General features: G+C 41.7%; 1 protein-coding gene across 5 annotated transcripts in view; it reads right to left on the bottom strand.

Moving 5' to 3' along the window:
* RAB3IL1 (RAB3A interacting protein like 1) overlaps positions 1-14,838 on the bottom strand; it is a 43,051-nt gene extending 28,213 nt beyond the window's left edge. For 2 of the 5 annotated variants that reach the window (XM_049644926.1, XM_049644927.1), the window contains exons 1-3: positions 14,164-14,838; positions 13,317-13,566; positions 3,380-3,431 (exon numbers count right to left, since the gene is read on the bottom strand). In XM_049644926.1, coding sequence (XP_049500883.1) covers positions 3,380-3,431; positions 13,317-13,566; positions 14,164-14,838 — 977 coding nt within the window. Of the gene's footprint in view, positions 1-2,176; positions 2,426-3,379; positions 3,461-13,316; positions 13,567-14,163 lie in introns of those variants that run through there. The other 3 variants (XM_049644932.1, XM_049644929.1, XM_049644930.1) reach the window with 3 other exon arrangements.
* Between the last annotated feature and the right edge of the window lie 839 nt (positions 14,839-15,677).

The following is a 15,677-nucleotide window of genomic DNA, read 5'->3' as shown; positions in this document are numbered from 1 at the left end:
ATATATAAAATAATTAGAAAAATGGGCAAAAGATATGAACAAGCATTTCAGAGAAGAAACATTACAAATGGCCAATAAGGGTTCGAAAAGATACTCAAACCTAATCACGTTGGTTATCAGGGAAATTAAAATAAAACCACAGCGAGAGAGCATCTCACGTTCCCTAGAATTGGCAAAAATTAAGAAATCGGATAATACCAAGCGATGAACAAAACGCACATCCATCCACAACAACTATAGCATTGGTATGAGTGTAAATTGATAACTGTTTCGGTGAGCAATTTGACATTACCTTCTAGAATTGAACATTTGTGTGTGCCGTGACCAAGCAATTCCACTCCCAGGTATATGTGCTACAACAATTCTAGCACATTTGCACCAGGAAACGTGTGCAAGACACTTCATAATAGCAATCCAAGTGTCCAATGAGCAGGGGCTAGATAAATGCATCGTGTTATTCGTTTACAGTTCCTATAGCAACTGTATCCAGTTACCATAAACCAGGAGGCTTAAAACAACAGAAATTTATTTTTCCACCATTCTGGAGGCCAGAAGTCCAAAACCAGGATCACCGGGCCTCAGTGAAGATGTCAGTTGGTCTCTACTCCCTCTGGAGGCTCTAGGGGAGTTTGTTCCTTGCCTCTTCCGGGGTCTGGTGGTAGCTAGTATTCCTTGGCTTGTAGCCACACCACTTCTCCATTATCTTCACATTGCCTTCTCCTCTTTCATTTGTGACAAATGTCACTCTGGCTCCCTCTCATAAGGACACTTGTGGTTGCATTTAGAGCCCCCCTGGATGATCCAGGATAATCTCCACATGTCAAAATGCTTAACTTAATCACATTTGCAAAGATCCTGTTTTTATGTAAGGCACAATATATTGGTTTAGGGGTTAGACTCTGATATGTTGGGGGGGGGAGGGCTTCCCTCCCCCCCCCCAGTTTTCTGCAGTCTGCCATCAGTCTGTCACACACACAAAATACATTCACCCTATCCCAACATCTCCAAAAGTCTTAACCCATTGTAATATCAACGCAAGCCCAAAATCTCATCTAAATATAATCAGCTGAAACCCCCAAAATTCATCTAAACTAGGTTTGTAAGATTGGATAGAGTCCATTCTGGGGGGAAAAAAGTTCTTCTCCATTTCTAAAACTGTGAAACTAGTAACGAGTAATCTGTTCCCCTAATATGATGGAGTGGGCATAGTATAACAGTTACACACATCTTTACTCCAAAAGGGAGAAAATGGAAGAGAGAAAGGGACTGGTCCCAGGTAATTTCAAAATCCAGCAGGACAAATTCCTCTAGTTTTCAAGATGTAGGACTAATCCTCTGTCACCCACAGTTCCTGCCTCCACATCTGTGGTTCTGACTTCCAGGTCCAAGGCTCTGCCCTCTGGGCTTGAGGTTAATCCCTTTTGTCATTCTTCGTTTTTCTTAACAGTAGGCACATGTGTGAAGCTGAGTCATCTTATAAGCCTATTTCCTGCCTCTAGAATCGTGGGAGTCCAATAGCCTTCCTTCATTCCATTCCGTCTCTGTCCCTTTCCATCTAAGATGGCAGCGTTTCTGCTGGTATAACTCTCAAAAGTCTTGTGGGTCTCCTGTGTATGTCACAGAGATTCACATCATTACAGACAGCCCTCCACAGATCTCTCCTGGATAATTCTATCTCTATTCCTGGCTTCTGCTGAGATGGTTGAGTGGATCTATGAGTCATACACTTAATATCCTCAAGACTAGCAAAAAACTGTTCAACCACACCCATGGCCTTCTCCCTAGAGCACGTTGTTCTAACAGTAAATCGCCTAATTTTAGTATATTTCACAGTTCGGAAAGGTTGCAAATTTCCCCCATCGTCATGTGCTGGTTCCTTTTGATGTAACAGTTCTTTCCCTGAGATATCTTTTTCCTCTCTCATTTTATGATAATCAGCAAGAAAAAACCAGGCCGTATCTTTAACATTTTGCTTGGGAATCACCTCAGCTAAAATCCAAGTTTATCACGTACAAGTGCTTCTAACAGTGCTTCTCGAAATTCTTCCAGCTTCTACCCATTACCCATTCCAAATCTATCTTCACATTTTTAGGTGTTTGTTACAGCAGCATACTACTCGATTCCAAAATTTGTATTAGTTTGCTATGGTAACTGAAATAAATTAACACAAACTAGATGGCTTTTCACAACAGAAATTTATTTCACACCATTCTGGATGCCCAAAGTCCAAAATGACTATCACTGTGCCCAAACCAAGATGCTGGTAGGTCCGTGTCCCCTCTCAAGGGTATAGGGGAGACTTCTGTTCCTTGCTTCTTCCAGCTCTGGGCAACTGCTGGCATCCCTTAGTTTCACTCCAATTTCTGCTTCCAATGATCGCTTTGCTTTTCCTCTTCCGTCCATGTCAAATCTCCTCTTCCTCTCTCTTATAAAGAGGCATGTGATTGACTTTGGGGCCCACCCTGATAATCCAGGATAATATCCACACACTTCAAGATCCTTAACTTAATCACAGCTGCAAGGATCCTGTTTTCAATAAGGTAACATCCACAGGTTTCCGGGACTAGGACCTGATGTCTTTGGTGGGGCGGTAGGGTGGGGTGGGGGGCAGTTTTCATCCTATCATAGTTCTTCTGTTCTTATAATAGAACTTTAAACAGCAACGACAGTGAATGAATATTTATATGTCACTTACTTCACTCCCTACTCCAATGTAAGCTGTGTGAGGACAGGGCCTTGTTTCACTCACCACTGTATACTCAGTCCCTGGAAGAGTGACCACCAGGTAAATGGTACCCAATAAATATTTGCCGAATGAACTACTAAGGTGGATATTTATATGAAGAATAATACAAGTAAATAGAAAATTTTATGGTATAACATCAAGTGAAAAAATCAGCATGCAGATTTTTATATATAAGGTAATTATTTTCACATAAAAATTCTACACTAAAAAAAAAAACAAAACTGGGGATGTAGGGAACTCCTAGAGTCCATCACTTCACAAAAGCAGCTAACAAACTGGCAAAACCATCAAAATCAGTTTTACCAGAACTCTGGAAACAGCTCAAAGTTTAGAGCAACCAGGTGAACACTTATCAAGAAACAAACAACAGGGGCGCCGGGGTGGCTCAGTTGATTAAGCATCCAACTCTTGATTTCAGCTCGGGTCATGCTCTCACCGTTCATGACATCAAGTCCCATGTCAGGCTCTGCTGACTGTGCAGAGCTTGCTTGGGATTCTCTCTCTCCCTCGCTCCCTCTGTTCCTCCCCCTGCTTCCTCTGCCTCAAAATAAATAAATAAACATTAAAAAAAACAACAAACAAGAAAGAAACAGCTGAATTTCACCAAGAAAGCTTCATGATAATTTCACTTACTTTGGCCATCCCCCGCTCGCCAGCTCTGTGGCAGCCTCTTGAAGACAGTAACCTTGAAGACAATATTCCTGGTGTGAGTTCCTAGTATTAGAGGAAGCAGAACAGACCTGCTACAGAAAGTATTGGGGCTGTTTGTTTTGACCTGTCTGGTGGCTCTCTGCATGTCTGGCTCAAAGGGCTTGCCTTTGTTTTGCCTAATGCAGAACTCTCCCAGAACCGAGGGGGCATTTGTTGAAAATATATAAAGGCCATGCGATTGGCTGCTGCCAACTGGGACAAATGATCGCATTTGGAGAAAACAACAAGCAAATAAAAAAGCTTAGGAAGAAAGGCTGGAGGATAAAATGATTTAGGGAACAAGGACTTTGAAAAGCTCCTACAGCGGCACCTGGGTGGCTCAGTCAGTTGAGTGTCTGACTCTTGATTTCGGTTCAGGTCATGTTCCCAGAGTTGTGGGATGAAGCCCCATGTCAGGCTCCACACTGAGCGTGGAGCCTGCTTAAGATTCTCTCTCTCTCCCTCTCCTCCTTTCCCCTGCTCACGTGCATTCTCTCTCTCTCTCTCTCCCCCTCTGCCCCTCTGCTCCTTTCTCCTGTTCATGTGCATGCTCTCTCTCTCTCTCTCTAAAAACAAAAACAAAAACAAAAACAAAAACAAAAAGTTCCTACATATTCCTGGGAATAGAGGTCCATATGCATGCCCAGGGCTGGGTACATGCTCAGAAAAGCCCTGACAAGGCCCTAAGATCTTACCTCTAGCTGATCACCAGATTCTCTGCAAGCAGGAAATGAGGGCCAAAGTAGAGTTGTAAATTGCATGACGGATTGTTGAAGGCATTTCCCAATCTACATACAGTGCTCATCTGCAAAGACTGGGAGGTTTTGTTGTTGCTGTTCTAGGCATTTAAGGAAATCTCTGTCAAATGACTAACTGACCACTAAGCTAATGACACAGAGACTTTGGTGGCCATGGACAACCAAAAATAGATTTTCCAAAGTTAGTTCCTGAAAAGTCACTAAACTAATAAACAATAATTTCTATCACAAGCAGCAATAAGTCTTAGCATGGTAGGAAATCCTATTCCCAGAGTTGTTTCATTATAATACTCAAAATATCCAGTTTTAGAAAAAAAAATATGATGCATCAAAGGGAGCATGGCTTATACATGGCGGGGGGTGGGGGGGGATGTCCTTGAGGAAGCACAGATATTGGATATAGAAGACAAAGGCTTTAAATCAACTATTTAAAATATACTCAAAGATATAAAGGAAACCATGTATAAAGAACTAAAGGAAAACATGATAATTATTTATCTCACCAGTCAGAAAATATCAATAAGGAAACAAAAGTCATAATACAGAAACAAATTCTGGATTTGAAGAGAATTAGCTGAAATGAAAAATTGACTAGAGTTGTTCAACAACAGATTTGAGCAAGCAGAAGAAAGAGTCAGCCTACTAGAAGATAAATCAATTGAGATTACCCAGGCTGTGGAACAGAAAGGAAAAAAAACATGAAAAAAAAAAAGAAACAGAACCAAAGAGATGTATGAGACAACATCATGCATACTAACAAATGCATAGTGGAAATCCCAGAAGGAGGGGCAGGGGAGAAATAAGAAAGATATAATGGCTAAAAACTTCTAAATTTGAAGCAAGACTTAATCTACACATCCAGGAAGCTTAATTAACTTCAAGTAAGATAAACTCAAAGAGATCCACACCAGGACATAATCAAACTGTAGAAGGCCAAAACCAAAAAGAGAATCTTTAGAGCGAGAAAAGTGACTAATCACATACAAGAGAACCTCAGATTCTCCAGCTGATTTCTCATCAGAAACTTTGGTGGCCATAAGGAAGTAGGATAATATATTTGGAGTTCTGAAAGGGAAGGAAAAGGCAGCAAGGAATTTTTATCTGGCAAAACTATCCTTCAGGAATTAAAGATAAATCAAGACATTTCCAGAATAACAAAAATTATGAGAATTTGTCACTAGTAGATTTTCTTTACAAGAAATGTTAAAGAGAGTCCTTCAGGCTGATATGAAAGGATAGTAGACAGTAACTCAAATCCATATGAAGAAATGAACACTGATATAAGTAAATATAAAAGTCAGCAATGATGAATTCTTTTAATGTAACTTTTCTTTTTTTCTTATATAATTTAAAGGACAACTGTAATAATTATAAATCTATGCTGATGGATACCTAATATATAAAGATGTAATTTGTGATGCTAACAACATAAAGGACAGGGAATGGAGCTATAGAAGAACAAAATTTTTTTATACTATCAAAACTAAATTGGTATTAATTTGAACTAGATTGTTATAAATTAAGATGTTAATTGTAATCCGCAGGTCAACAACTAAGAAAATAAAATATATCTGGTAACAGAAACAACAAGGGAATCAAAATGTTACATTAGAAAACATCTAACACCAGGGCACCTGGGCGTCTCAGTCAGTTGAGTGTCCGACTTGGGCTCAGGTCATGATCTCGCGGTCTGTGAGTTCAAGCCCCACGTTGGGCTCTGTGCTGACAGCTCGGAGCCTGGAGCCTGCTTCCAATTCTGTGTCTCCCTCTCTCTCTGCCCCTCCCCCACTCATGCTCTGTCTCTCTTTCTGTCAAAAATAAATAAACATTAAAAAAAAAAAAGAAAACGTCTAACACAAAAGAAGGAGGAATTGAGAAACAACAAGATATAAGACATATAGCAAACAAAGTGGCAGAAGTAAGTTCTTATTAGTAATTGCATTAAATATAAATGGATTAAATTCTCTAATTAAAAGACAGAGGTTAATGGAATGGATTAAAAAAACACATAATGCAATTATATGCTGTCACAAGAGTCTTTCTTTGGCTCAAAAACTCAAATAGGTTAAAAGTGAAAGGATGGAAAAGATAATCCATGCCAAAAATTAACAAAAAAAGAGATGAAATGGCTGTACTACTATTTTAAAAATAGGCTTTAAGGCAAAAATTATTAAAAAAGACTTTATAAATTATTTATATTTTTTTCATTTATAACTATAAATTATTAAAAGAGAGGTATTATATAATGATAAAAAGCTCAATCCATCAAGAAGATATAACAATAGTAAACATATACTTAAGAGAGAAATAAACATTACAATAATAATAAGGACTCCAATACTCCACTTCCTTTTTTTTTTAATGTTTATTTACTTTTGAGAGAGAGAGAGAGAGAGAGAGCACAAGCAGGAAAGGGGCAGAGGATCTGAAGGAGGCTCGTCACTGACAGCAGAGAGCACAATGCAGGGCTCGAACTTACCGATCATGAGATCATGACCTGAGCCAAAGTCGGACACTTAATCAACTGAGCCACCCAGGTGCCCCTTCAATATTCCATTTTCAGTAATGGATAGAACTACTACACAAAAGACAAACAAAGAAATAGAAGCATTGAACAACACTATAAACCAACTAGACCTGACTCCACCCAACAACAGCAGAATATACATTCTTCTCAAGTAAGCATGGAACATCCCTCAGGATAAACCATGTTTATACCACAAAACAAGTCTCAATACATTTAAAACTACTGAATGCATTTGAAGTATTTTCTCTGACCACAATGACATGAAACCAGAAATTAATAAATGCGATATGTGAAAATACAATAATACTTTTACATGCCCAATGGCATAAAAAGAAATCACAAGGGAAATTAGATGAGATGAATGAAAATAAAAACAGCATATATTAAACAGAAGAAAGATCTCAAATCAATAACTAAACTTCCAACTTTTTTTAAATGGGCCCAAAGAAAATGTATTGAATATGTAACTGAATGTCCAGAAGTAGGACTTGCTTTAGACATGGACTGTTTCAGGGGCTCAAGCACTGTCCTCAAGATCCAATGTCTCTCTTGTCCTCTTCCTGGTTTAACTGTATTCTCAGACTGGTGCTCTCTTTGGTAGCAAGATATTTACAGAGTCTCCAACCTCATAACTCAACCTCACTCAAGTCCCACCCTAAACTTCAACTTAAGGAACTTAGAAAAAACCAAACTAAACCCAAAGTCAGCAGAAGGAAGGAAATAAAGATTGGAATGGAAATAAAGGAAATACAGAATTGAAGAACAACAAAGAGAATCAATAAAAACAAAAGATGCTTCTTTGAAAGGAGTTAACAAAATTGATGACTTTTTAGTTAGAATGACAAAAAATAGAGATAAAAGATTCAAACCACTAAAATCAGGAATGAAAGTAGGGACATTGCTATCAACTTTATAGATACAAAAAGGATTGTAAGATAATATGATGAATAATTATATACCAAAAAATCAGATAATCTAGATGAAAAGAAAATTTCCTAGAAGACACAAACTACTAAAACTGACTCGAGAACAAATAGAAACCTGAATAGACCCATAAGAAGAGACTGTGAAAGTAAACAAAAAATTTCCAGTAAAGAAAATGCTAGGACCAGATTGTTTCACTGGTAAACTCTCTCAAACATTTAAAGAAAAATGAATACCAATCTTTCTCAAACTTTTCCAAAAAATAGACTCTGCTTCCTAATTCATTCCATGATGCCAGTGTTACTTTGATACTAAGGCCAGACAAAGAAATTATAAGGAAAGATATCTATAGACCAATATGCCTTATGAATATAGATGCAAAAATTATCAACAAAATACTGAGACATTTGAATCCAGCAATTAAAATGATCATACTGTATGGGCAGGTGGGATTTATCCCAAGAATGCAAAGGCGGTTCAACTTATGAACATTAATCAATGTAATACACAGTATTAATGGAATAGAGGAAAAGAGTCGCATGACCATGTCAACGGATGTAGAAAAATAATTTGATAAAACCCAACACCCTTACTGATGAACCTTGAAAATATTATGGTAAGTGAAATAAGGCAGTCACAAAAAGACAAATACTGTTTGATTCCACTTATATGAGATACTTAGAAATGAACTATTGGGACCTCATCAAGATAAAAACTTCTGCACAATCAACAAAATTAAAAGGCAACTGACAGAATGGGAGAAGATATTTGCAAATGACATATTGGGCAAAGGGTTATTATCCAAAACCTATAGAGAACTTATCAAACTCAATACCCAAAAAACAAGTGATCCAGTGAAGAAATGGTCAAAAGATATGAACAGACATTTTTCCAAAGAAGACATCCAGATGGCGAACAGACATGCAAAAAAGATGCTCAACATCACTCATCATCAGGAAATACAAATCAAAACCACAATGAGATACCACCTCACCCCTGTCAGAATGGCTAAAATTAACAACTCAGGAGACAACAAATGTTGGTGAGGATGCAGAGAAAAGGAAAACCTTTTGCACTGTTGGCGGGAATGCAAACTGGTGCAGCCACCCTGGAGAACAGTGTGGAGGTTCCTCAAAAAATTAAAAATAGAGCTAACCTAAGACCAGCCATTGCACTACCAGGTATTTATCCAAAGGATACAAAAATGCTGATTCAAAGGGGCACCTACACCCAAATGTTTATAGCAGCACTATCGACAATAGCCAAAGTATGGAAAGAGCCCAATGTCCATTGACTGATGAATGGATAAAGATATGGTATATATATACACAATGGACTATTATTTGGCAATCAAAAAGAATGAAATCTTGCCATTTGCAACAACCTGGATGGAACTAGATTGTATCATGCTAAGCGAAATAAGTTAGTCTGAGAAATACAAATATATCATTTCACTCATATGTGGAATTTAAGAAACACAACAGATGAACATAGGGGAAGGGAAGGAAGAAGAACATAAGAACAGAGAGGGAGGCAAACCATAAGAGACTCTTAAATACAGAGAACAAACTGAGGGTTGCTGGAGGGGTGTTGGGTAGGGGGATGATCCAAATGGGTGATGGGCATTAAGGAGGGCATTTGTTGGAATGATCACTGGGTGGCTCAGTCAGGTAAGCGTCTGACTCTTGATTTTAGCTCAGGTCATGATCTCATGGTTGGTGAGTTCAAGCCCCATATTGGGCTCTGTGCTGACACTGTGGAGTCTGTTTGGCATTCTCTCTCTCCCTATCAAAATAAATACATAAATTAAAAAAAAAAGAAATGGGTAAAATTTTAAATGTTATGTTGTGTTACATTTTACCACAATAAACAAAGTTTGGGGGGAAAAACCCACCTAACACCTTTCATGATAAAAATACTCATAAAACTAGGACTCAGAGGGAACTTTCTTAGCTCGATAACGGAGATCTGTGAAAATCCACAGTTAATATCATACTCAATGGTGAAAGACTGAAAGCTTTCCTCCTAAGATCAGAAACACTACGAGGATGTCTGGTCTTGCCACTTCTATTCAACATTTTACTGGAAGTTTTAGCCATGGGAAGAAAGTAAATAAAAGGCATCCAAATTGGAAGAGAAGTAGTAAAACTGTCTCTATTTGTAGATGGTGTAATCTTATATGTAGAAAATCCTAACGAATCCACACAGACATTATCATAGCTAATAAATGAATTCAGCAAAGTTGCAGCATATCAGATCAATGTGCAAAAATCAGTTGTATTTCTATACACTAGCAATGAACAATCCGGAAAAGAAATTTAGAAAAACAACTTCACTGGGGTGCCTGGGTGGCTCAATCGGTTAGGCGTCCGACTTCAGCTCAGTTCATGATCTCACGGTTTGTGAGTCTGAGCCCCCTGCATCAGGCTCTGTGCTGACAGCTCAGAGCCTGGAGCCTGTATAGGATTCTGTATCTCCCTCTCTCTCTGCCCCTCCCCCACTCACACACACACACACACACTCTCTCTCTCTCTCCCAAAAATAAACATTAAAAAAAAGAAAACTTCATTTATAATATTATAAAAAATAATATTTAGGAATAAGATTAACAAAGGAGTACAAGACTTGTACACTGAAAACTACAAAACATTGTTGAAAGAAATTTAAACAGATCTAAATAAGTGAAAAGACATCCTATGTTCATGGACTGTAAAGAAACAATATTGTAAAGAAAGCAAAGTGGTCTACAGACTCAACTCAATCTCCATCAAAATTCCAACTGTCTTTTTTGCAGAAATGAGCAAGTTGATCCTCAAATTCATATGGAATTTTAAGGGATCCTACATGGCCCAAATAATCTTGAAATGGGAGAACAAAATTGGAGAACTCAACACTTCCCAATTTCAAAACTTCTACAAAGCTGCACAACCAAAACAGTGTGGTACTGGCATAAAGATATATAGACGAATGGAATAAAATCAGGAGTCCAGAAGTAAACCCATACATCTATTGACAAGTGATTTTCAACAAGAGTGGCAAGACCATTCAGTGGGGAAAGAATAATCTTTTCAAATAATAGTGCTTGGACAACTGGATATCTGCATGCAAAAGAAAAGAGTCAGTGGGGGGGACCTGGATGGCTCAGTTGGTAGAGCATGTGACTCTTGATCTCAGGGTCTGAGTTCGAGCCCCACGTCGGGTGTAGAGATTACTTAAAAAGGAAAAAAAGACAGGGCACCTGGGTGGCTCAGTAGGTTAAGCGTCTGACTTCAATTCAGGTCATGATCTCATGGTTTGTGGGTTTGAACCCCACATCAAGCTGTTGCCGTCAGCACAGAGCCTGCTTCGGATCCACTGTCTACCTCTCTTTTTTCCCCTCCCTGGCTTGCACTCTCTCTCTCCCTCTCTCAAAAAAAAAAAAAGAAAAGAAAAGAAAAGAAAAGAAAAGAAAGAAAAGAAAAGAAAAAGAAAAAGAAAAAGAAAAAGACAAAGACAAAGACAAAGACAAAGACAAAGAAAAAGAATGAAGTTGTACCCCTACCTCTCACCACATACAAAAATTAACTCAAAATATGTCAAAGACCTACGTGTAAGACCTGGAGATACAGAACCATTAGAAAACTTAACAGTAAATTTTTATGACCTTGGATTTGGTAACGATTTCTTAGATATGACACCAAAAGAACAAAGAACAAAAGAAAAAATGAACTGAACTTTGTAAAAAAAAAAAAAAAAAAAAAAAAAATTAAAAAAATTTTTTAAAAAAAAAAAAAAAAAAAAAAAAACTTAAAAAAATTTTTTTAATGTTTATTTTTGAGAAACAGAGACAGACGTGAGTGGAGAAAGGGCAGAGAGAGGGAGACACAGAATCTGAAGCAGGCTCCAGGCTCCGAGCTGTCAGCACAGAGCCCGACGCGGGGCTCAAACTCATGAACTGTGAGATCATAACCTGAGCTGAAGTGGGACGTTTAACCAATTGAGCCACCCAGGCACCCCTAAAAACAAACAAACAAACAAACAAAACCTTTTGGGCATCAAAGAACATTCTCAAGAAGGTGAAAAACAAACCAAAGAATGGGGAAAAATAGTTGTGAATCATATATATCTTGTAAGAGTCTAGCATCCAGAATATATAAAGAACTCTTATAACTCAAACAATAGGAATACAATCCAATTAAAAGATGGGAAATGGACTTGGATAGACATTTCTCCAATGAAGACGTGCAAATAACCAATAGGCACATGAGAGGTTCAACATCATTTGTCATGAGGGAAATGCAAGTCAAAACCACAAGGAGACACCACTAAGATAGCATGGTTTTGTTTTTGTTTTTGTTTTTGTTTGTTTTTAAGGAAAATAACAAGATGGAGAAACAGGAATCCGTCAGGCCGTGCTGGTAAGAATGTAGAATAGTACAGCCACTGTGGAAAACAGGCAGCTCCTTGAGAAGTGAGCCAGAGAATTACCATGTGATCCAACAATTTCACTCTTAGGTATATACCCCAAAGAACTGAACGTTTAAAGAAAAACATGTCTATAAATATACATAGTAGATTAAAAAAAAAAAATGGAAACAATCCAGATGTCCATCAACCAAGGAAGGAATAAACAAACTGGGGTATATCCATACGGTGGAATATTATTCAACCCAGAAAGGAATAAAGCACCAACATGTGCTATAATGTGGCTGAACCTTGAAAACATTAGGCCAAGGGAAAGAAGCCAGACATAAAAGGACAAACGTTCTTTGATTCCATTTATATGAAATGTCAAGAAAAGGCAAAACCATAGAGACAGAAGTAGATTGATGGTTACCAGGGATGGGAGAAAGGGGTGAACGGGGAGTGACTGCGTAATAGGTACTGAGTTTCCATCCGGGTGACGAAAATGTTCTAGAATTAGTGGCGATGGTTGGATGAAGTAAAAGCCACTGAATTAATTGTACATGGAAAACGGTTAAAATCGTGACTTTGATGGCATGTGCATTTTACCTCGATGTTAAAAGACAGGAAGGAAATACATCAAAATGATAATCTTCGGTGATGTTGGTTTTCTTCACCGCGCTGCATTTTCCTAGCTGCCTACAATAAACATACGGTGCCAGAATAAACTTAAATCGCTCCTGTTGCTGTGTGAAACAAGGCTGTCCAACTGTCAGGTGCACACAGACCTCCCCGGGGGATCTTGTTAAAGCGAAGATTCTGATCGAGTGGGCTAGGGTGGGACCTGAGAGTCTGCATTCCCAGCAAGCTTCCCCCGACCTCCCCTGGAGCAGCCAGGCTCCTGAAATCAGCAGCCCAAGCAGCAGATGAAGCAGGTGCACCGCAGCGGAGATGCCCACACAGAGAAGACTCTTGCTTCTGGATGCCCTCCCCACCGCCCCCCCGGGGCCTATGTAGTGTAGGACCCACTGAGGTTTATCCGAAATTCAGATGTAACTGACTGCCCTCTGTTTTTATTTGCTAACCCTGAAACCCCAGGCTGCGGTGACGAAGAAGGGTTGAAGCTGTGGTTGTCCGGGCAACCTGGGGCTGAGACACTTCAAGGCCACTAAAGGCGGCTTGCTGGGTGGTCCCGTCTACCTAACAGATAGCCACCAACACGGCTTACTCCTCAGCTGGCCCGCCCGTCTGCCATCCTCCCCACTGCCCTTGGGTCTGTTTCACCCACCTGGCCCCCTCCTGGAGAAGACTGCCCTGGAAACTGGCACACAGATTCCCACCTGATCTGGCCGCCTGGTCCAGCCGCCCACAGAGCAGAGGAGTCCCCTCCAGGACACCGCTGCCAGGCAGCCTGACCTGCCGACCAACCCGGGGTCAGTAACCGAGGGCCAGGAGGCAGTCTGCAACGGCCTGGAGACTCGGGTGTGAGTGGAGGCTCGGACGAGGTACTTCGCTTCTCTCTGGGCCTTGACACCTACCTGTAACAGGTGGACAACACTTCTATTCCCCAGTTCTGATGATGAGATGAAACCATTTCGAAATAGCGCTCCGTGCACTGCCTGGCACCCAGTAAACGCTCAAGATATCGGGGAAACCATAGCTTCTTCTCTTCCCCTCCCACAATGCCCAGCACGGGGCTAAGCACAGCTGACATTCGGCACGCACCCGTGGGAGCTGAACAGCAGGAACGTCCCGGAACAGTGAAGGGACGCACTGCTCTGACCTGGACAGGTGGCCTCCTCACACCCTCCCAGCTCTGCCTCTAATTCTTTGTGACTTGAGGTAAGTCCGTTCCTTTCCTTACGCCTCGGTGTCTTTGTCCACCAAGTAAGCGGGTGGATGAGCAGCCATCTGTGTCCTCTCACAGCCGTTAATGTGCCCATTCCACAGATCAGGAAGCCTGAGGCTACTGACTCGCATGCAGTGAAGGTGGGACAGCACCCAGGTCTTCTTAAACCCCGCGGGGTTCTTCAGGAGAAGCCTGGCCTGGGGTTCTCCCCCACCTCCTCACCTGCCCATTAGCCCCAGCTCTAAGCTGGTGGGGAAGGGGGTTGTGGATGGGGTCTGCGCCTCACCTGGCTGGCCTCAGTGGGGCAGAGTCCATGGGGACAGGGCCGCTCGGAGATCCCAGTGTTCTCCGCGAGGCTGTGGTGGATCCTCTTGCCTTTCGTATCCGGCTGGGCTGGCTCCAGACCATTCGATGCTATTCCATTGTCATCGGCAGGACTGGGCTTGGTGAAGCTGGGCCCGGCGTGTCCCAGCGTGTCCCAGCCTCTCCCCGTCCCCGTTGTCTTTCTACAGGAGCCGGAGCTCATGTGTTCGTCTCTTGGGATGTTGAGTCTACCCAGCCCTTCAGGGATCGGGGCTGCTGGCCCCAGTGTAGAGATGTTGTTATCTGTATTACTTACAGGCCCCAGGCTGGTAGGGTCCCTCCCCTCCTCTGACCAGATATGCCCAGCCCCCCTCCTTTTTCTCTCTTGGCTTCTGCCCTGTTCTTTCTGTGATTGGCCCAAGAGAGGGGTTTGGGCCGGCAAGTAGCCTGCACAGAGCCGGGAGGCAGCATCCAGGGCTGGTTGGGCCACCCCAGGGCCTCCTGCCCACTGCCCCCCAGCCAAGCTGGGTCCTCTGCTTCCTGCCCAGCTGGGGCAGGCCTGGAAGGGCACAGTGGCAGGCCCTCTGTGATGCTCCTGTTGCCATGGTGATTCTAGATGAAAAGACCATAGCATTCTGTCCCCGGAACCTCCCCCCATCTTCCCAGCTCTGCTTTGTCTGCCTCCGGAGATGGCTCTCCGCTGGTGGCCTCGAGAGCTATGGCTCTGCTGCGGTCAGCGTCTCTTCTGTGCGTCTCCTATCCCCCTGGACCTCCCTTTAACCCCAACAGAGACCACTACCCTAAGAGTAAGCCTCTGCCCCCACCCCCACCCCCAAAACTGGCATCCACTAGAAAGGTGATGGCGGGTCATGAAAAAGCCACAGGATTCAAAATGAAAAGACCCAGATTTCAGCTCCAGCCTAGACTTTTATAGCTGTGTGGCCTTGGATACAACAGGCCTTGAGCTTCAGGGTCCTCCTCTGTAAAATGGAGATAATAATACTCTATCGAACTGTCCCTCAGAAATGCCTCCGTGACTTTGCATGGACTTTCCCTTATATGTAATACCCCTCCGTCCTTCTCAGCTCCGGCGAACTCCTACCCATGCCTCAGGACCCGGCTGAAATGATCCCTTCCGTGTAACAGTTTCCCTGACCTCTGTGTCCCTGACACAGCTACGAGGACTTGCCATTTTGTGTTAAAGTTACTGAAGGGTTTCCTTCGTTTTTATTTGACTATGAATTTTTGGACGCAGGAGGAACCGGATGAGGCTTCATTCCGGCATCAGAAATGGTTTGTTGGAGGACTACTTTGTGGAACAGAAAGCAGAAGAGGATGACCCTGACTGGGGTGGACTCCATCCTTGCAGGGGTCAATCCTGGGGCCCTTTGTCCAAGCACAGCGTGGGTCGATCAGTGCTTGCTGTAGCCTCTCTGTGTGCCTTGAGATGCAGGCTGGGGACATTTTCGTGGCTGGGAGCCACTGGAAAAGACCCCG

Source organism: Panthera uncia, chromosome D1 (genome assembly GCF_023721935.1).
Source record: "Panthera uncia isolate 11264 chromosome D1, Puncia_PCG_1.0, whole genome shotgun sequence".
NCBI lineage: Eukaryota > Metazoa > Chordata > Mammalia > Carnivora > Felidae > Panthera > Panthera uncia.
This window is presented reverse-complemented; position numbering and strand designations above follow the sequence as displayed.